The sequence below is a fragment of the Psammomys obesus genome, unplaced genomic scaffold (assembly GCF_907164565.1).
Source record: "Psammomys obesus unplaced genomic scaffold, mPsaObe1.curated_primary_1811, whole genome shotgun sequence".
NCBI lineage: Eukaryota > Metazoa > Chordata > Mammalia > Rodentia > Muridae > Psammomys > Psammomys obesus.
In genome coordinates, this window is record NW_026596073.1 from 5,008,650 (window position 1) to 5,032,110 (window position 23,461).

The 23,461-nt window shown below is 40.9% G+C and overlaps 1 protein-coding gene and 1 pseudogene across 1 annotated transcript in view; both read right to left on the bottom strand.

The window, feature by feature from the left end:
• Window positions 1-20,791, bottom strand: part of Zdhhc17 (zinc finger DHHC-type palmitoyltransferase 17) — a 57,995-nt gene extending 37,204 nt beyond the window's left edge. The window contains exons 1-2 of the mRNA XM_055626051.1: window positions 20,617-20,791; window positions 3,911-4,014 (exon numbers count right to left, since the gene is read on the bottom strand). Of these exons, the coding sequence (XP_055482026.1) occupies window positions 3,911-4,014; window positions 20,617-20,709 (197 nt within the window). The 5' untranslated portion in view covers window positions 20,710-20,791. The remainder of the gene's footprint in view (window positions 1-3,910; window positions 4,015-20,616) is intronic.
• Window positions 13,078-13,654, bottom strand: LOC129690344 (40S ribosomal protein S23-like; annotated as a pseudogene).
• Window positions 20,792-23,461: the final 2,670 nt, after the last annotated feature.

Below are 23,461 nucleotides of genomic sequence, written 5' to 3' on the forward strand. Positions count from 1 at the left end.
CCTGTGTTTCTTTGGTTTTGTTTGATTTCATTTTTTTTCAGGCTAGCCTTGATCACAGAATCCTCCTGCCTTTCCCTGTACAAATAGCACTGCAGAGCATTAAAGGTGTGTGCCACCACACCCATATAATTTCGTAATCAAGTTCAAAATGGGGAAGGTCCTCCACAGATTATGGATAAGAGAATGAGCAATAAGAGGACACTAACAGCAAATATTAGAACTTCTCATTGTATTTAAATGTACCTAAGAGAAATCAATTGGACACATTTATAGACCCCCATACTGCTGCCATCCCTGGTTCTATCGTGTATATGTGCAAACACACACAAACAAAAGTTTAGAGCAGATGAGATGACAATGTCATCTTTAGATGTTCTCTTACACAGGGTGTTTCTGTTTGCTTGGTGAAACATCCTGGGTAGGTTATATACTCTCACTTTATGATCTAGTATATTTTTAAAGGTACTGGGAACTGGCCATCCCTTGCTCTGCCTTTACTTTTTGAGATAAGACCCTGCTACATTGATCACTCTAGCCTGAGGCAAGCCCTGAACTTAAAATCCTTTATCTCAGCCTCCCAAGTAGCTCTGGTTACAGGCCAGTATCAACAGTTCTAGACTTACTAGCATAAAGAGTGGAATCTCACCTTGAATAAGATGGTAAATGTCCAAAAAGTCTTTTTAACTGTATACAAAAATCATTGGCTTTCTTCTCGTGCTTAAAAGTATATACGAAAAAAGTAAGTAGCCTAGGAGAGACTCTCAGAAGATGGCAAAGAGTTCCTGCACTGGTTCAATCTGGGTAACCTCACTATCCGGGAACTCCGAACTCTACCAGACCTCCAACTTCATGGTTAATTCATGGACATTAAATTGTGATTAACTTCAGGATGTAGTACAGCAGTAGATAGCAAACTTCGGCATGCATCCCCAGGCAGGAAGCAATGAGCTTGTTCCAAGAGCAACCACAAAACAAGACATTAGCGTCAGGGTGGATGAAAAGGCCCCTGCCCTCCAAGCATGAAAAGACCTGTAAGCACTGCTGCTGCTCAGGGCTTCCAACTGCTGTATGCCAGTCTTCCTCAAGCTGACATGACATGCTCTAACTTAAAGGGCCAATGCTTGGGGGACAACAATAAAAGTTAAGTCATCCAAAGGAAAGTGTAAACAGTGAGAAAATTAAAAAGTGATGATGAGTGTCCAGGGAAGGCACAGGCTCTGAAAGACCCAAGAAGACCTTAAATTTATATTCAGGCTGAGGTAAGCAGAGACTACTTGCAAAAATAAAAAAAACAAAAACAGCAAACCTTGAGAAAAGGGAGTGTTGATTTTCATGATTACTATGTTTTAAATTCAAATGTTCAGTTTTCTGGGGCAGGGGAAAGGCAGAGATTGTTGTAAAATCAACCATCAAAGGGGATATGGAAACAGCTAGTCATACCTCTTTTAGAACTTATCTATTTAGCGAGCCTGCATGCACACGTGACAAGCACATCTTTGGGAACCAGCAGGAGCCGGCTCTCTCCTTCCTTGATATGGGTCTCATGGATTAAACTCGGCTCATCAGACCTAACAGCAAGCACCTGAACCACTGAGCCATATTGCCAGCTCCAGAACACATTTTTTTATAATGTTAAAAATTAATTTGTATAAATTCTGTAATACCAAATCAAATTAAAGTAGTTATAATAACTTTAGGATATTAAGAATAATAGTCATGGCAACCACAAAGAAACCTATTCAAATGAGAAAGGTATTAAATGTTTCACTATAAAAATTCAACTAAGGATTCCAAAACAATAAAGGCTGCTGCTATTGTCACTGCAGTTGCTCACCCAATAAAACTAGATGGTAAAGGACCCTATTGCTAAAGACTCCATTTGCCTTGGCCCCAAAACAAGAAAATCAGCTGGAATTCAGATGACTGCCTCCCAGCTGACTAGCCCTCAGAGTACGAAGATACCATGCAGGCTGCTGTGAGGAAACTAGCAACTGCGGTACTCAGCTGTGGATCCTGTGTGCTCCGTTACCCACAGGCCAGGCAAGAGGAGCCCGCTGGTGTAATAGTGGCAAGTCTATTATTAGGGAGGTTACCAACTGCTTTCTTATAGGAATGAGAGAATTAACTTCTAGTACAGAAACCTGGTCAAAAGCTGGTGACTGAAGTGTATGGAAACAACAGCCATTTTGCTTAATAAATATGTGCCAGTCAAACTGACTTGTAAATTTTTGTTTATGAGCAAATACTAACTCTGATGTCATGTTTGGTCAGAGGTAACTGCAACAACTTACAATTGGTAAGAGTGCTAAAAATAAGTAACTTTGAAAACTCAGGCATAAATGAGACTTGGTGTCATCCTCTCCAAGGATCTGGGAATACCATGGCTGAGAGATCAGAGGATGAGGTAGAACGCTGCCTGTCAGGTATAACATGGCCATGGCACTCAGCAGTTATGCATTTAAGACCTGGCCCATCACCACATCCTGTCCTGCAGATGCTCAGAAGTTCCTCTCACTCTTCCCTCAGGACCTACAAATAGCTAATGTTGATAGGTGAGGGAGAACAATTTTCTTCAGTACTGAAGCCATAAACCCACTAAGCAACCCATCACCTATGTTTAAACAATCCTAATAAAACACATTCTGTCATCAAAAAAAAAAAAAAAACAGGCATGAAAATGGAAGAGGGACTAAGTAAACAGCAGAGGGACAGGCACAGGGGAGGACACAAACACACACAATACTACGTATAATTACTGTATATTAGTATAAAAAGTATATGCTAATAAAAATGTTATTAATAGAAAGAAAAAAATTAAGAGTGATCTTTCTACATCTGATATTTTTCAAGTGCCTAAAAGTAAAATTAATCAATATGCTAGAGGGCCAGATTTTTGGAGTAACATGTTCATAATGTTTCATTTCCCATATATGAAACCGCTTTAGAAATTTTAAAGTCACATTTGACTTTTTAGGCCTTCTGTGGTGGTACACACCTTTAATTCCAGTACTCAGGAAGCAAAGGCAATGCAGATCTCTGAGTTTTGAGACCAGCCTGGTCTACACAGTGACTTATAGGCCAGCCAAGGATACACAGTGAGACCCTGTCTCAAATATAAAACAAAAAAAGCCTTTTCTCGTCTCACATTCACAGTATCTAGGCCTTTTTAAAATAAGGGAAAGATATTAGTAAGAAGACCAGGGGAAAGAGGAACAACAGTAAGAGAGCCAATACAGGGTTAAAGTACATTATACAGATGCATGAAAATATCCTAATGAAATCTGTATCTTATACAATTAATATTTACTAATACGTTTTCTCCTTGGCATAGACATACAAATGATCAGGAAGACGAATTCTAAAATGCTGAAAGACTCAAGTCATGTTTCTCCTCTCTGCAGATAAAAATACCTGTTGTATTTCAACTTCCGTATGATTCAAATTATAATATTCTTAGATTCATCATATCCTTACCCAATCTCAAAAACTAATATAATCTGACATTTTGAATCATATTCCGAGCATTTTTGTGATACCCCTTAGGTTAAAAAAATATATATAATATATATGTATATATACGTATACACATGTACATCTATATACACATATACACACACAAAAACTACATTGTATTTGTGTACCTGGTGAAGGGGTAGGAAATATGAAATACACCCCATGTTTTTAATTCAAAGGTACTTTTTAAAGTTGGAAGTGTTTTCTAATTGTTCATATTCAATATTCTTAATGTAAAATAATAAACTTCCACAAAATGCAAGTAACAAAAGCAAACAGCTGATAGGAATTAGAATAATTTAACTGAGATACTGACATCTCACCCAAGGCAATAGAACATGTAACTCACACTCAAAACAAATGTCAAGGAAGAAAACAACCACAATAAAAACCTTACTGTGTAGCCTTGACTATGTCCCATGTGCTATAGTCGTCAATATGAGTTTTCCGTCCAAGAGGTTCACCATATCCATGGTTATAATGGCTTTGTGGTTTGATTTCCTGTTAAAGAGAAAAAGCACACAGGCAAGAAATAAAAAAAAACAGCTACAGAAAAATTATATTTTTGTTTTTGTGCTATTTGACAAGTATTTATTATTGAAATGATTATGTCTAGCTTACTTAAAAATCCGCATTCTAGAGAAATAGCATGGGGGTATACAACCCCAGAACTAGATAGCTCTGAGATTACAAATTAGCAACTGTCTTTCATACCTTAAAACTCTAAGGTTTTTCTGAAACATTCTCTTGTGCCAACTTTTTTTATTGCTTTAGAATAACCTGAGCTCCAGCACTATGTCCCAGACAACCTATAATACACTAGCAAAAGGAAGGAAGGACTCAAATGGTCTCTTAGCGGAATACATGTAAGTACATTCCTCTCCTAAAAGCACATGCCTTTAGTCCCAAGCAGACGGATCTCCATTATCTTCACGGCCAGCTGGTCTACATCGCAAGTTCCGTAATGAATACAGCCAGAGCTAAATAGTGAGACCCTGTCTCAAAAAAACAAAAATCTATTCTCAGGTACTAGCTTTTCCTAAACCTTTCTAGGTAAATGAACAGCTCTAGCAGAATGTCTATCTGCCTGAATACAGCCATGCATCCCTTAACACTTCAGTCAACAACAGACCACACAACCCTGTACCCCATAAAACTGTACTAGAGCTGAAAAATTCCTCTCACCCAGCAGTGATCACCTTTATGCACTCCACACACTGACACATTGCAACGCAATGCAGCATTACCTCTATGATGGCTGAACCTTCAGGCAAGTCCTGCTAACTTAAACTCTGTTCCATGCTGAGCTCCTTTTCACATAGCCCCTTACTTCTCCCCATTTGACTTTTAAACATGACAGGATAGGAACACAGATCATCAAAGTGTCTACAGCAGAGCCTATCATGGCACTACCGCCCTCTTTTTAAGACAGGGTCTCACTAGGTAGCCCAGACGAACCCCAAACTCACAAGCCTGCCTCAACCTCCCAAGTGCTAACCCATGTGCCACCATGAGCATCTGCACGGGTGCCCTTAAAGGAAATGAAAGAATGGATTTTTTTTTTCTCATATTGAAAAACATTTTAATCCCAGCAGTACAGAGGCAAAGACAGGCAGATCTCTTTGAGCGTGAGGCCAGCCTGTTTACGTAAGTTCCAGGACTGCCAGAGTTACAACTAGAGACCGTGTTTTACAAAAACCCTTTAACTCATTTAACATTTCTCCATTTCATGAAGAGGATATAAGTATGTCCAGCTAAAGAACAATATCTGTAATCCCATCAATAATATATTATTAACTATTTTCCCATGGCAGTGGACACTATTTTAAAAATTTCCCCTATTTTAAAATAACATTTGTGATGGGTGGGTGTGGTGGCACATGCTTTTACTCCCAGCACTTTGAGGCAGAGGCAGGTTTGAGGCCAGTCTGGTAAACACAGTCACTTCAGACAGCCAAAACTATGTAGAGATAATGCCTACAAAATAATAATTAATTTAAAATAAGTATTTTCCTCCTGTATTTTTTTTTTTGAGAAGTTCCTGTTCACATACTTTGGAGTATATGAACTTTACTGGACTCCTGAGATTCACTTAACATGTTTTGAATTAGACTTGTATATGCAAGATTAGATATTAGATATTAGATTAGATATTACCCATTTTCTTATTAAAGTTATGTGTCTCATTCCAAAATTGCTGATTTATGGCTTCAATATATTTCTGACATACAAGTAATAGTCACATACATTAGTCTCCCTTGAGCGTCTCTGGTCTTGATTTTTATAGTTACATTCACATTCAATCTTTAGCGCTAGTTATCTCCCACTTCTCAGGCACAGAGACTAACAACCCTGACCATTTGAAAGTAGTATGTGTAAGTGATGGGTTTTTATTTTTAACTGAATATACACAACAAACATATGCCTCACTGGCAATCCTTCTAAAGAGTAAAAATGGTCATTTTAGGTCCAAAAGTAGCCACTGCTTACCACATAACATATGTGCACCATGGACCACTAACACTGAGACTGCTAATGTTTCAGAGCTGAGACTTCACCAGAACCCATTTATCCTAATTAATGTAATCACGAGAGCTATTTATTTTGGGAAGTACCATACAGAGAGATCTCTAGAAACCAACTTTATTTTAGAGACAGCTGTAACTACTATATTGTTTTGCTAATTTATGTACACAGATTTCTCTTATGTGGCCCCACATAAGAAATTATTTTAGACTATCTCTTTGAATATTGTAAAGTACAACCTAATCTCCTAAAAATAGGTGGTACTGTCTTCTCATTTTCATGCCCACAGTATTAGCAAAAATTATCAAATCACCTACATTAAACATTTTACATGACAAAATAGCTCTAATTCATAATTGTGTGGAATTGGATTGCTGAGTGTCCTGAGACAAATTATCTTAGACTAGCTTAGCTCCCTAAATGGCTCCTTACAGCCTGCCTCCATACATGTGCTAACACCTTTTAACTAGGTAAATCCTTCTGGAATGTAAGAGTAGAGTCCTAGCTTCTTTTTATCAATCCCAAAATTAAGAATGACATTAGACAGTATCCAAGACCTATGGAAAAGTTACCCCTGCTTTGCTGAAACCACTTTCTTGATGCTTTCACCAATGTATTGAAAAAGTGTCTTGATTTATGATTCTTTGTACTATTCCTATAAAAACTTCTTAAGGTTTGTTATGACTTTAGAACGTGGTACCTGCAGTAATCTAAATCTGTGTTTCTGGGCCAAAGTAGTCACTCATGCTTAGATCTAAAATAAATTATTTCTTACTCCTTTTTTGGTTAAGAGCTATGTTTTTGTGTTTTTTTTTTTTTTTTTGTCTTTTCACTTGAAAGTAATTATCAATTTTATCTTCTATCTCAAGATCCTAAACAGTATCCTTTTAATACATCTCCTTGTTGGACTGAAGTTATTCTGAGAATCTCTCTTCCTCCCTCTGGACCAACAGCAATTCTTAGCATCCTAAACTCAAGTCCTCAACACATTTCCAATAGGTCCCAAAACACTGGGTCAGACACAAAATGATTCCAAGCCATTCTGAGAAAGTACTTTTTAAGCATTTTAAGTTGCCTTTCCTCTTAAAATATAAGAGTTACAACACACATACATTGTCATTTAAGCTCATTTACCAAAATGTAATTTGAGTGGTGCAGAAACAGGGCAAAAGTCCTATGAAGTATTAAGTAATTTCTTAGAAGAATGTAAAACTTGAATCTTTGAGAATAAACAAAGGCATCAAGGATCTAGGTTCAATAGGCCACAGCATTCCATCAGCAAGGCTTAGAAAGGGAAATAGCAAGATTAGATACACAGCTAACCCTCCCACCTAATGAAAAAGCATCTGACTCTGATACCCTCCACAATGTAGTCCTTTTCCTTCCTGTGTGTGTGTGGGGGGGGGGGGAGAAAACAGACTAATGGTGTCCTATTTGTGTTGTGCAAATACTCTATCACAGAGCTACATTTCCTAGCTTTTCTTGTTTGCTCAGAGGTATTTATTTCTACCCACTAAAATGTCCTAGCAGACAGCTGGTGGTGGCACATGCCTTTAATCCCAGCTCTTGGGAAGCAGAGGCAGGTGGCTAAAATGTCCTAGCAGCCAGATGGTGGTGGCACACACCTTTAATCCATTTCTTGGGGAGCAGAAGCAGGTGGATCTCTGAGTTCACAGCCAGCCTGGTCTACAGAGTGAGATCCAGGACAGCCAGGGCTACATAGAGAAACCCAGTGTCAAAGAAACAAAACAAAACGTTCTAGGTAGAAAACTCACTCAACTTTGACTCTTGACCTCAAAACCTCACAAATGCTTTCCTCTAAATAAACCCTTACTGCCCCTTTCTCTGTGTCCCCCTTAGAACACCTCTCAGTCTATCCATACTACTGCCTCTATTACTCTCTTCAATTTTTTATGACCAAGTTTATCAAGTGAATTTATCAAAATCTTCCATGAACCTGTCCCAGGTTTTTGTTTTTTGTTTTTTTTTTTTAATTTTAGTATCTAAAGTTGTTAAGTTCTCCTGCAAACTGGGTACTTTACAAACCTTGCTATCTTATGTCTTAGCTCATGTTAGTCATCCTACTTAGAAGATGTACTCAGACTTGGCAAACTTTTAAATCCCAGTTCATAATTCAAGTACCACTTTGGTTTCCCTCAAACACCCAGCTACACTATTATTACCTGAACTCTTGTTACTATGCAAATAAATCACTAGGCATTGTGTGAAGGAATGTTAGTTTGCTAATTCCACTGTAACAAACCTAGTGACTTAAAGCAACACATTATCTTAGGCTTCTGGAGCAGAAATCCAAAAACCATTATTCCTCCTTGCTAAAGGCAAGGACACCTCCCTGTCATAGATCCTTAGTCATCTCTGCCAAGACTTTCCTTCAGAGGTAATAATTCCTGGTTGCAACAGAGTTGACACTGCGAATAGTTTTCTGTCGGTTATTAATGCCTAGGACACAGTCAAGTACTTGCTTTTGCAGCTGGGACATGCTGAGTGCTCTGAGGTCTAAGGACTGATAGACTCCCTCCCCTTGCATAAACTTCAGTCAGGCTATCATGAACACTGAGACATAAAGCAGTGCCTCACTAAGCAGCCCAGCCTGCGTCAAACTTGTCCATCTTCAGCTTTAGCTTTCCACATGCTGGTGATCTCACAGTGTGAACTACCATGTTCCACTGAGCTCCTTTCTTGACCTTGACTCTCGTCCTTGTTAAAATTGTTGCAAGCCCAATTTTAGCAAGAATCCTATTAGGTCAGTTGAGAGAGAATCTCCTGAAATTCTTCAAAGAATCTTTTCACATCAAACTATCTCTAGGTTGGACAAGCAAATCTAAGCTGGACTTGTGGGCAAGTCATAGCTATTTCCAGCAAGTTCACCCTCTCTCTTTAAAATGCACAAATCCTTGTCAGACCCCTTCCTTATGAGGGAAAAAAAAAAAAAAAGCGGAGTAGACAAGAAAAAAGTTGTATCAAATACCCTATTCTACACAAGGGTATCAAATAGCATTATCTCTCACAGTCATAGAGACATATTTCTGAGTTTTATCAGCACTGATAAAGCTATATATATAGCTTTCCTTCAGTCAATGGTAAATGGCATTTCATTACATCAATAAATCACACAAAAATACTGCCCTACTAGGCACAGCTGCTTATTCTTTTTGATACTGTGCTGGTGAGAGTTTGTCAATTTAAGCACCTACTTACAGAAAACATGATTCACTTTCTTGAACTTCATCATTAAATGTATTCCAAAGTAGTAGAACCAATTTAAATTTATACTCTTCTCTAACAGTACAAATGTTTTCCTTTCCCTATACTTACATTTATCAGACATCATTGTTTGGGGAGACCTGGGAAACACTGAACACTTTGGTTTCTATTTCCCTGCAGCAAAGTGAAGAAAGCTTATTAAGCAAACAGCATTCCAACAATACTACAGTAAGAGTGGAGACTGCAACCTAGCCTTGGGATTTAGCAACAGTGAGGTCAGATTATTTTGACAAGGTGAGAGTATGAGCTTGACTGGAGATGATTTAAGAAAGGATGGACTGAAGGGAATTATAGACAAAGAATGCCTACAACTCTTTTAGAGATGTTTTGTTACAAATAAGAACTGAAGTCAGACTAGAAATGAGACCTAAGGAAAATAATAGTATTTTGATTTGGTTTCAAAAATGAGGATTTTTTTTTTCACTAACAGAAATGGCATAGTGAAGACAAGAATTTACGATGGTGAAAAAAGAGAATGAGGGACACAAGTCAGTACTGGCAGATCTGTGCAACATTTTTGTTAAAAACTAATGAAAAAATCAAAATCTGGATAAATATTCATACCATATTTATGAACTGCAATATTCATAAAGCTACCCATTCTCCCCAAATTTATATACAAGTTTAATAAGATTCTTTGTAGCTACAAACAAAGTTATTCTAAATTTATGTGGGAAGACACCTGTTATTTTCTAAAAGTGAATTTTAAGAACTATTACATAGCAAAAGTTATCAACATTGCACAGGACTTTAGCCTTAGGCACATAGAAACCTGAGAAGCAGAACAAAACAAAAACAAAAAGAGAACAGAAATTAAAACCCATTTATTTGCTTAACTACTTTTCAAATGCTACAAAAGCAATTTAAGGAGTTTGGTTAATAAATGGGCATCCATAGGTAAAAACTAAGGTTAAAAAAAAACAATTTTTAAAACTCTATACAAAATAAACTCAAAACTTTCTACAAACAAATGTTAAAAGTATAGACTGAAAAAAGGCAGTGAGACCACAGACCTCTAAAAGGTCTGCCTCAGCAGAAAGTGTACTTGTCAACAGTTTACTCTAGACCTCTGATTTCTAGCCTCCAAAACTGGAGAGGAAGGGGCTCACCGTGTTTAGACCATCCAGTCTGTGTTATTTTATAGCAGCAGCCCCAGTAAACAAGCAGGAGCTACTTCACCAAAGATACAGGAATGAAAATATTTCCTATCATAGTGGCTGGAAGGCAATGGCTTTATCATTACAAACAGTAGGATGGGCTAAAAGTGTCCAAAGGTGTGGTTGTGAACACCAGTCTCGTAATCCCATCACTCAGAGACTGAGGGAGGAGCATCATAAGTTGCTGGCCACCTTGGGCTGGCTACATAGGAAAATGTTATCTAGGAAAGTAAGGGGGTAGGGACCAGGCTGAGACGATGGCTCTGTAGATAAAGTAATTACTTACTCAAAGCTATATGGGTATGGTAACTTGCCTTTAATCTCCAACCCTTGAGAAATAGGGGTAGGTTCTCCAGCTAGCTAGGCTAAGTTCCAGGTTCAGCAAGAGACTACTTCAACATATACAGTGAAAAGCAATCAAGAAAACCAGTATCAACACACACCACATGGAAAAAAATAGTCATAATTTAATAGAATCTCTGCCTCCACATCTATTTTCAGGCTTGACATAAAATATCTAAAACCAAACCATCCTTGTCATCTTTGGCCTAGTTAAAACTTCCTCTACTTGAGTGACTGCAATATAGGTAGTTTGTTCCTCATTCCCTAATCCCAAATCAAACAAACCCAAACTGTTAACCATGACAAAACCTAATGGTCAGTTATCAGTGCCCCGTGTAAATAAGCTCCTCATCCACGTGTGTTTGTTTTAAAAATACTCATGAACAGCAGCCAGTAGATGGCTTGGCAGATAAAGGTGCTTCCTGGGTAAGCCTGGGAACCTGAGTTCAATCGCTGGATCTTACACAAGGGTGGGAGACTTAACTCTTATTAAGCTGTGACACATTTGACCACACACACATCATGCACATACATTCAATAATTTAAAGATTTTTAGCTAGCAAATCCAAAACCTTGCCCTTCCCCAGGAAGGTCAATGCTATCATACTCATCATCTTTAATAAAGACATGAAAATGTCTCCTCTTTCCTTACTTCCAGTTCACCTTTAACCTCTCCTACTTATTACAAATTTCTTCTGTTTCATGCATTCATGTCTCACCCAACACATAGCTTGACCCTAATTCCACATGCCTGTACAGCCAGGGCTCTTCTACAGAGTGGCAACTTAATCACAAAAGTAATCTTAAAATCAGACTGGAAAGAAGCCACAACAATGAAATAATAAAGCAGCAGCAGCAAATACCAGTGAGGATGCAAAGAGTTTATCATTCTTTCTCAGCTGACATATGTAAAATGCATAGCCAGAGTGGAAAACAGCTTGGGTTCTTAAAAACATTAACATACAACTGCCACGTGATCCACTAACTGCATTCTTTGGCATTTCCCCACAGAATTAAAAATTTATGTTTACACAAGTCTCAGTACACAAATACTTAAAGCCACTTTCGTTATAGCTAAAAACTGGAAACAAACCAGGTACATTTACAATATATGTATAAAATGGGTTGATCAAGTGTTTGCTACATAACAAAGAAGACCTCAGTTTGTATCACCAGTATCCATGTTTTGTTTTGTCTGTAACTCAACAGCATTAAAAGTTTAAAAATGCCGTTAAGGCTGGGGCCTGCTTAGTCAATTAACTCCATCAGTCACAAAGCCCAGAGTTCAAACCCTCAGCCGCACATAACAAAGTTAAAGTGCATGCAACACTTATAAGCCTAAAGCTGGGGAGACAGACAGGAGAATTCATTCCTGGGGCTGCTCTGGCCCTGCAGCCTGGCCTCATCACTGAACTTCATGCCAATGCGACCCTCTCTCAAAAAACAAGGTGGACAGTTTCTGAGAAACAACCCTTGAGGTCCTCTGGTCTCCACATACAACACACGCATGCTCCCGTGTGTGTGCACTTGCACGTGTGCACACACGCTTCACCACAAGGAGCGTACTGGTTGCCCTTTATAGGATTGTACAAACTTTACTGTAAAACACTTGTAAATAAAAAACATCACAAGCTACTAGGTATAGTGGTGACCACCTTTAATTAATCCCAGCTCTTGGGAGGCAGGGGCAGGTGGATCTCTGTGAATTTGAGGGCAGCTTGATCTACATCCTGAGTTCCAGGACAGCCAAGGCTACATAGTAAGATCCTGTCTTGGGAGTGGGGGGGATACAAACAAAAACATCACACACCAAAATTAACTAGACCTAGTCTATAGATCTCAATGAAATTCTATACACTTAAAAGTAGTCATTCTACGAAAGCTGCACTGTTTTACATTAGTTTTAGTACTTTCACTACTGAATCTCTTTTTATGCAGTTATCTACAACCAAAAACAAAAAAATCCAGAGACTTAAAACTAGGGTAACAATTAGCTTTATATCCTGCCATAACTCATGTCCATTCCATGCACTCAGCCCTTCCTCATTCCCTAATATTTAGCCTTTCTTGTTCTCATTTCTACATGTTACACTGTACCCACATGTACATTTGTTTACATATATATATTTATGTTGTTGGCTAGATCCTGCATTTGAGAGAGAACATACTTTTTTCTGAGATTGTGTGAAGTCACTTAATAGTATACTTTTTTTCAGAATATGAAAATTTATTTCTGTGTTTCCATCATCAAAATTTATGACCTTGGTCTTTCCTTCTTGCTTTTGTGCAGGGAGACACACCGGCTACTTTAACAACTTTACAGCGGACTCCAGGAATATCACCTACAGTATGACCTTTCTGACCAAATACAGCAACTAGAACTTCATTGTTTCCCTCAATGAAGTTCAAACAGCCATCATTGGGCACAAATGCTGTGATCGTCTCACCATTCTTTTGTTTTGTTTTTTTCGAGACAGGGTTTCTCTGTGTAACCTTGGCTTTGTAGACCAGGCTGGCACTGAACTCACCTGCCTCTGGCTCCCAAGTGCTGGGATTAAAGTGCCACCACACCTGGCTTTTCTTGTTGTTCTTGATAAGCTGCACCCTGACATACTTCCAGATAGCAGAATTGGCTGTTTGGCTTCAACCCTTACTTTTTCCAGCACAATTCCCTTTGTATGAGAAGCACCCCCAAAAGGACTGGACTTCAGGGCTGTGCCCAAGTGGACTTTCCTGTATTCTTTACCAATGCCACTCTTCTGGTCCCGTCATCAGTGACTACAGAGCTTCCTGGCAGTATGGAAACCACAACACTTGCCCAATGGCGCCATGGGTTGAGAGAAAGAGAAGACGCAGTGCAGGAAGGACCCACAAGGCCAGTAATATATGTTTTTAAGTCTATCAATTTTCCTATAAGTTTTGTGACTGCATTTTTCTTTAGAGCTGAACAGTATTCCATTTTTTTAAGAACAGAAACAAGATCTTATGTAACCCAAGCTGGCATAGAACACATATATAACTCAGGCTGGCCTCAAGCTTCTAATAACCACTTGCCAGGTCCTCCCGAATTCCGAGCTTACAGCACATGTGAGTAACACCATGCCCGGCTTGAGTATTCACCATGTGCCCTACTAAATGACTGAGCTCATAGCTATAAACAGCACCACAACATAGTATCTACATATTGTTGTCCAAGGAACAAACATGTAAAGAAGCATGGTTTCTACTTAATGTATGTGGCTTTTGTTCCACAGTAAGTAAAAAAGAAATTTTTGGAGACTTCTACAATGGTAAACACACATCTGTTAAAGTCCATATAACCCAAAGAGTGAGCCTTAAATATAAAGTACGCATTTTTCAGTGACAATGACACATTTCATTCGTAAGGTCCAGGGTTTACCCATGCCCCTCATCTGTCTGTATACGCAATTACTGCAACCAATATAAGCTGAAATACTGTTAAATGTACCTCTCTGTTGTTGTATACTGATAACAGGAAAAATTATGAAGTGGAGGACAAGGAATATGGGAATTCACTGTACTTCCTCCTCAGTTTTGTAGAATATAACTTAAACCATAGCTAAAATAGCTTTTAAAAACTGTAGAAGATTAAAAACATAATAGATGAAGATATTTGCAACCAGAGCTATCTGGTGTCTACCAAGTAATAACCAACTTTGTAACTATCATTTCTATCACATTGAAGTCTGATAAAAATACAGGAGCAGCCTGGGTTTATATGTAGTTCTGCCATTTACCAGCAAGTCTGACTTCCATATACATCATTTATCTCATTTGTAAAATAGGCACAAAAAGCAGTGAAAATTAAATAAACACATGTAAAAATGTTTAGAATGATGCTAGCTCATTGTTGTATGTCAGTGTTAACAATTATTGCTATTATTATGTATCACACTGAGGCAATAATATTAACTTGGTATTAGGCCTCATACATTAAATGACAAATTAGTACCCTTCCTCTTCCTGTACATAATTTTGTCCATATATCAAATGAGTATTGAAGAGTGGAGGATGAAATGGAAGGGCGCTTATAAGAGTCTCCTTGTAACTTTTTAAAAACATACAACACAAATCCATATAGTAAAGACCTGAGTGTACACATATATTCTTCATCTAAACCATGTCCCCCATGAAGACAGTTCTGACGAAGTTAAGATATTCTTTAATATAAGTTTCTTGGAGTTTCAATGCATCTTCTGAGTCAGATGCTGGTAAGGTATGGGCCCATCATCTGAGTTTATCATCAGCTGTTACGAGAACACAGCATGCCTACTGCTTACAGCTGCTTTGATACAACAGCACAGCCCAGCACTGCTACGGTAACTGTATATGCCTGCTGCTCAGCTTACTCCATACCATCCAGTACCCAAACCCCGAGGAGGTATCACCCACCTTCAGGCTGGGTCTCCCTACATTGATTAAAGCCAACCCAATGGAGACAATTCCCCAATGAGACTCTTTTCAGGTGAGTCTACATTGTGTCAAATTGACAACTGAAATAAACCATCACCCTGGGCATGGAGGCCCACACCTGTAATCCAGGTACTTTAGGAGGCAGAAGAATCCGGAACTCAAGATAATCCTAAACTACACAGTGAATTAGAGGCCAGCCTGGACTACATGAGACACTGTCTTCACAAATGAAATTAAGATTTATAAAAGAAATACAGGACAGAAAAATAGCATTTTTCCCAGTCAAATAAAGAATTTTGGTTCTAATATTTTTCAACTTTGGATTTATAACTCTCCATAAATTCAACAATTTTATTTTCATTTTATATAGAAATAGAGACTCAGGAGTTATTATGCCTTTCAAATCTAAATTACAATTATATGATTTGGAGCATGTGTGCATCAATTAAAAAAGAAAAAGAGGCTGGAAAAACAGCTCAGTTGAGAGTACTTGCTGGTCTTCCAGAGGACCCATGATCACTTCCAAGCACCCACATGAAACAGCTTATTAACTGCCCAGCTCAAGGGGTTCTGCCTCCCTCATCTGGCCATAAGCATGTACACACATTCACACAATAAGCAATAAAAATAAATCTTTTTTGTTTGTTTTTGAAGCAGAATCTCTCTGTATAACCCTGGCTGTCCTATAACTCACTCTGTAGACCAGGCTGGCCTCAAAAATCAAGAGCTCCATCTAACTGTGAGGGCTGGGATTAAAGCTGTGCACCAAGCCTAATTAAAAAAAAAAAAAAAATCCTTAAAAAAAATGCATCCTAAGGCATACTATCAACACCTTGAAACATTGAGTCTGATGAGAATTGCCAGTAACCTAACAGAAGAAAAAAAAAAACTTTGAAAGAAATTTCCTGTCTGCAGACATTAATTTATACACATAAATAAATGTAGCTCTAAATACTTAATAGGATGAAAAGTACAAATGGAAAAAAGACAAAGGAATCACTACTAAAGCCTGAAAAGAGAGATTTTATGAAGAAAGCCTGTGAGCCAGCAGGTAATGCTTTACTTCAACATTCAACCAAGACAAATCACAAGGGGAAAAAATGGATAAAGAAAAATGTAAAATAAAGTGTCACCATTTAAAACACACATGTTGTGGGGGTGGGGAAGGATGCAGTACCAGTTTCTGAAAGGCAGGGAAGGGAAGAAACCAGTAAGTGAACTCCCAGATAATCTAGGCTCTCCAGTCCAGTGCTGTCAGATTTCTGAAACAGGGGCTCCTGTGATGTGCCAGCAGCAGAAGGGGTTTTGTGACCTCCTTCTACTGAAGCACTGAGCTCATCTGCTGAGGCTGTGTTCCTTGAAACAAGAGACTGCTGGACTGCAGTATTCGTCCCTCCTCTGCACCCTCCTAACTGGTTACTCCGAGTGCCGGGAACCTGACACTGCCAGCAGCCTACTACTCCATTCAGCACCAACTTGGACTCCATCAAGCTTTTCACACATTTATGTTCCCAACTAGATCATTACTTTCCGGAAAACAAATTACCCATTTCACTATTTTAGCTCATATAATCTAAAATATTGTTGTGTGCATAGCAGTCAGATGTTCAAGTTGATTATCCTGACACACACACACACACCCCCAAAAAAATCACAACTTCAATCAGAACATCAGAGTTCAAAGAAATCTTGGGGCTCCTCTTGGAAAGCAAAGAGCAGCTAAGCATTTACTAACGCAGGGTTACAGAGCCAGGACCAGCACCCTAATCCCCTGATGGCCAGTTTATCTATTTCCAAATAGCCTTAAATTCTTCCTCTGTGATAAAATGAATTACTGCCCATTTCAACTGAGCAACGGTAACATCCACTTCCCTTTCAGCATTCACTATGTGATATGCCATTGCCTTCAGAATGTCAGTCCAAATGTGTGGTAGCTGATTTTCAAACTACTAATCAACTGTACACTCAACAACTGTAAAAGGTAGGTCACAGCAGCCCAACTTTACAATGAGGAAAAGGCTGTCTGACCTCGATGACAGTAAACTGCAAAACCCTCATTTTAAAAGTATCCTATAGTACTTCTTCTTGACCTTAACCACACACACACACACACACACACACACACACACACACACACACACTCTCTTCAGTACAACAACTGCTTCAAATCTGATAAACAAGTATTTATTTACATAACTCACTAAATGAATGGCATTTTCTTTAAAATGAAGGCATTTCATTTATTCTTACCAAAAATATGTTTCATTGTCCATGTAACTGCATATCTGTCTAAAAGGGGTTTTAACAGTGGACAGTTTATATGCAAATAGGTGATTTAGCAATAGTAGATTCTATCTACCCATCTAGACTCTATCTATCTAGTTTGAAGGGGACACAGTCTTGCTGTGTGACCCTCTAGCTGGGAGCTCACAACCCTCCTGTTTCAGGTGTGTTCTACCATGATACCTCTCTCTCCTACATATTATTTATCCACTTAATAACTACTTAGAAACTATTTTGTGACAGCACTAAATCTATAGAAAAAAGTAAAATGCAACATTTCTACAAAATGTAAATCCAATAAATTAAAAATCCACATAAGCCAGGTGGTGGTGGCACCGGAGGTGTTGTACACCTTTGATCCAAGCACAGAGGCAGGCAGATCTCTGTGAGTTCGGGGCAGGCTTGGTCTACAAAGTGAGTTCCAGGTCAGCCAGGGCTACAAGAGAAACCCTGTCTCAAAAACCAACCAAACAAACCCCACACACACAACAATTAACAACAAACACATAAATTTCTCAATCACTCAAAAAGAAAGCATCACTTCTGGTAGCAAATGGAAAAATGACCTTAACAGAGCACCTAAAATGTGTCCATTCATGAATTTTGCAGCTAAACATCAATATTTTCTACTGAACAAACAGAAGCTTAGAGAGGTTTTAACTCCATATCTTTAGTTACCGAGAATTCCAAGTTGGAATCAAGGACTGGGAATGAGCCTCTGGTGGCAAAGTCCTCTCCTAGCATGTACAAAGCATAGCGTAGAACTACATAAACTGGGGGCTGTCGCTCATAACCATGATCCAAATGAGGATCTGAACTTCAAGGTCATTCTGGGTAACCAAGGGAGTTGGAGACTATAACACACCCAGCCTGGAAGAGGAAGATGGGGAAAGAGGAAGAGGCAGAGATAAAATAGGAAACGGTAATTCCAGTACGTGTAACTCAAAGCCTGTGTTCTCCATTATCTCCATTAGCCTCCTTAATGGACCATTAGTTAAGTATGATCACCACCACCGTCATCCCAATTCCGCAAACTCTAGAGAAATAGCAAGACTTCTTCCGCTCTTAACACACTGTAAGAAGCTTAACAGTACCAGGTCTACAGCAGGTGCAAGAAACTTAAACCCAGAAAATAATGACGGTTTCAATCAGTCCCCAAAGTTCCAGAATTTAAGCTTACTAGACCTTGTGCATACTTAGTAAAAGGAGTATATATCTTACCAATTTCAACTCTGAACAAAAGGGAAGTTGTCTATCTAGTAAATTACCATCTATTAAATAACAGTCGAATGACACCTAAACTCCAAGCTCTCTTATTATATTGAGCAATCTCTAGATTTATTAGCAGGTAAAAAAAAAAAAAAAAAAATTGAGACTCAATCTCACTATGTAGTGCTGCCTGGCTGGAACTTGCTTTATAGACCAGTGTGACTTCAAACTCAAGAGACACTACTGACTCTGCCTCCCCAGTACTGGACATGCAGTGCACTAATTCGGCCTGCAAAACCACGTTTAGGCTAACAGACAACATTCACTTTCACACAGAGCAAAACGTTTTCTGTTTTGTTTACTGTTTGGTCTGGTTTTTTGGAGATAGGGTCTCATTTAGCTGGCCTCCACCTCATTATCTTGTTAAGGAGAGCTCGGAACTCCCCCAGCACCCTCCCTCTACCTCGAAACTGCTGCTGAGGGTCACAGCAATTTGAAATACAGAAAACCCTTTAAGTGCTTGAAATATATATACCCACAGATGAATAGAAATATTCCGTAACCCCAATTGCAACACAACATCTGAAAACTTTTCTGGACATATTTTTAGGGCCTAAGTGTAAACCAAAAGGAATATTTCTAATGCCAATTCTAAGATTTACCACTTCACTTTTTAAAAAGTTTATTCTTACTGCATAGTTCTGTCAGAAACCCAAACTAGCCTTTTCCAATGAGACTTGCCCTGATACATGTTTCTAAAAAACTAATCTGTATATACGATCAAGTTATGAATGAGATGACTGAGTGTTAACGTGAGAACTTGTCCTTGTTATTCACAAATTAAAAACAAACAAACAAAAAAGGCAAGATACAAAACCCAGAAAGAAATAAAATCCATCTAACGCAAAGTAATCACGTTTGTTCACCTTGCAGTGAACACCACAGATTTGTGCAAAAACACTCAACCTCAGTTCTGCAGGAAGCCGCGCTACTCTTCCCGCCCCTCCCCGCGTCTCACCGCGCTCTGTTAAAAACAGGAATGCATCAAGGATCGCTTCCAGCTCCGAACCAAACACAAACTCGGCTACAAACTGGGCGGTAAACAACTACAGAACCGGACTGACATGGGGCAGAAAAGTGTTCACTCTCGTGAGAGGATACAAAAGAAACGGTGGGAAACGCGGTGCACTGTCTACCAACACACACCCCGGTTCCTAAACAGCGCGACTTTGTGGCAAGCTAACGTGTACCTGGGTTTATTCTCGAAAGTTCTGGACCCCCGTCCCTTTTTTTTTTTTTTCTTTTTCTTAATTGCTTACGGGCAAATACCAAAACACCGAAATTCGTCGTCCTGAGCGGAGAGTTGGTTGCTATGGCATCACTCTGCCCAAGAAACTACTATTGCCCCCCGGACGAGCGAACTAATGTAAAGGGTAGTGTCCTTCGCCACTATGAAGGCACGGAAGGAGAGGGAGGAAAATAAAAAAAATCAGAAGCAGATGCGCTTCCTCCTCTCCCGGGAGTGGCTTGGAGCGAGCCCGGGGGCTTCGCGCCTGAGGTTCCAAAGGGTCAGCAGGGCCCCGTCGCCTCTGCAAGCCCGCGAGCAACGCGGCGACCCAACAGGACCATCCACAACCCCACCTCTGTCCTCCAGGCACCGCCAGGGACGGCGTCCCAGAGACCGCCCCGGCCGGGCCCGCCCCGCTATCTCCTCCCCCGTTATCCGCCGCCCGCGCTCGGGCCTGGCCTCGCTTCCCCAGCCTCCCCGGCTTCCGCACGGGCGCCTTGGACGCCGCCCCCGGCGGGGCCGAGGAAGCGGGAGACCCCGGGCCGCAGGGCCGGGGAGGCGCACGACGCGGCCCCTCACCTCGGGGTGGAGAAGGGGCACGCAGCCCGTTTCGGTATCGTACTCATCCGGGCCGTCCGCCATCTTGGTGTTAAATCCCTCCTCCCGCTGCATGCTGGGAGAAAGCGTTTCAGCCTCGCGGGGCTCGGCGAGGCGGAGGGCGAGCGTGAGCCCGGACGAGGGCGACGCGGCCGCCTCCTCCTCCGCCGCCGCCGCCGCCTCCCCACCCCGAGCCCCCGGGACGCCCCCTCAGCCCCGCCCGCCGCCGAGGGCGCGGGTCTCGATGCGCGTGCGCGGGCCCGGCCCGGGCCGGAGCGTGCTCTGCTGCACTGCGCCGGGGCAGCGGACCGCGCTGGGCGTGGGCGCTGCGGCCCCCGGGGGCGGGTCCCGGTCAGAGGCGGACGCTGCGCGGCTGCGGCCACCGGGGAGAGGCGGCGAGGGAGCGAGGACCGGGCCCTAGAGCTGCACGGCGTCGGGCTGGGACCCGGACCCCTCCTCGGGAAGCTCAGGGGACCTCGGGCGTGACCCCTGAGATCAAAGATGCCTTCTGCCCCTCGCCTCCTTCCCTGTGCCTGGGGGCACCCGGAGAAACCAGGACAAAACCTGGCTTTCCTGGAAAAGCGTTGGTTAGGTGATCCCTCCTTGCCCTCTTGGCGATTGAGCGAGTGCATTTTTCAGTCATTGTTTTTACAAGGTCAGAGCCCCACACGTTCCCATCTCCTGCCGTTTTATTTGACCCAGGAATTCAGAACTGAAACCTTTAAACCGAAAGCACTGGAGTGTGACCTAGATAAAAATGACTAAAGCCATCTTTAAGAGGATATTAGGGCTGGGAGGGAGCTGACGGAACAATTGTAGAAAGGATTTGTTTCTGGTTTGGGCTGCTAGGATTGTAAATCTCTACGGCGCGGGCGGGAGGCGGGGGTCACATGTAGCGGAGAGCGGTAGTGAAACGTGACTGATTAGAGATCCTGGCACTAACCAGTCTCCTAGTGAAGCTAAGTCAGCTAAAGATCACCAGGAAGAAACATGCAATCGGACAACACCAGATTTATTTGTGAATCGGGAGAAAGGCACGCCAGGGGAGAAAAGAAGAGGGAGATGGAGGAGGAAACCCCTTTGTAAGGTTTAGGTTCCCGCCAAAAGAATCTGAGGAGGGTCTAGGGAGAGCCGGGATCTGTTTTGGATTGGACATCATCTTATCTAAGGAGTTGAGGAAAAATGTGGAATAACAAGGCGTTGGATGCGGTCATGAGGCTTGGACGATTAAATAACTGGACTCTCCCAGCAAAAATAAAAACGACGGAGAAGAGCTAGTATTCGTTAGTAAAAGAGCAGTAATCACTCAGAAAAGGATAAAAATATGCTTTTTTATAGCTTCTGGTGGGGAAAAGAGGCGATCGCTATTCACTTTGGAGCTGGCTGTATCTCTGTGTATCCTCTCAGCACGGCTCTTCCTTCCGGCATGGACCGATTTTCATTATTTCATTCCTGGCAGAAACCAGGAATCGTGCAAACCTAAACAGAATTTCGAGTTCTCCGTTGACAGCGCCAAAACTATTTTCTTTCAAATTTTTTTTACATTAATTACATTTTATTCGATTTGTATCTCAGCTGTAGCCCCCTCCTTCATTCCCTCCCAATCCCACCCTCCCTCCCTCATCTCATCTCCTCCCTGCCCCTCTCTAAGTTACTGATAGGGGCGGTCCTCTTCCCCTTCCATCTGACCCCAGCTTGTCAGGGCTCATCAGGATTGGCTGCAATGTTCTCCTCTGTGGCCTGGCAAGGCTGCTCATCCCTCAGAGGGGGTGGTCAAAGAGCCAGCCACTGAGTTCATGTCAGAGACAGTCCCTGCTGCCCTTACTAGGGAACCCACTTGGATACTGACTTGCCATGGGCTACATCTGAGCAGAGGTTCTAGGTTATATCCATGAATGGATGTTGGTTGGAGTACCAGTCTCAGAAAAGACCTCTGTGCCCAGATATTTTGGTTCTGTTGCTCTCCTTGTAGAACTCCTGTCCTCTCCAGGTCTTACTAACTCCCCTTTCTTTCATATGATTCTGTGCACTCTGCCCAAAGTTTGGTTATGAGTCTCAGCATCTGCTTTGATACACTGCTAGGTAGAGTCTTTCAGAGGCCCTCTGTGGTAGGCTCCTGTCCTGTTTCTTATTTTCTTCTACTTCCAATTGTCCATCCCGTTTGTCTTTCTAAGTGAGGATTGGTCATCTTACGCAGGATCCTCCTTCTTGCTTAGCCAAAATTGTTTTCAGTCACATGTCAACATGGACAGATTCCTTTTTATTGGAAGATTCCGGGCCGCAATCTCTTTACCCTTAAGCCTTTTGTATTTACTTAAATCTAGAGAAAACAGTAAAGAAAGGAAGTCGATGAAAGAAACAGTTGAGCGATTGTGGCATTAAAACAAACAAAAATCGCACATTGAATGCAATGAATAAGGAAACTAGGTGCAGAGAACAACAACAAAAATTTCATGAGTGCCCGAGGGTTAAAAGAATTAGTGCAGGTGTGAGTTGGGGGGTGAGGGGGGTTAGTTAGAAAAGAGGTGTTCAGCCTGGGAACCTGGGGTTCACAGAGGGCTTTGGTAGAAGGGTCAAAGTCAAATTGAGTCATAAAAATCCACCATTTAGCCCACACGGTAGTTTCTGAATTTTCAAGATGTAGTTTAACTAGATACCATAATTAAGTAAATCAAGAGATTTCAACTCTTTAGAATATACATTTTTGGCTCCTTCTTTCTGTCCACTGTGAGTTGACCAAATTCCTCCCTATTGTTCCCACCACTGTGATGCTCTGCTTCACTTGGCCCCAGGATCAATGAAGACAAAGACTACACATTTAAACCTC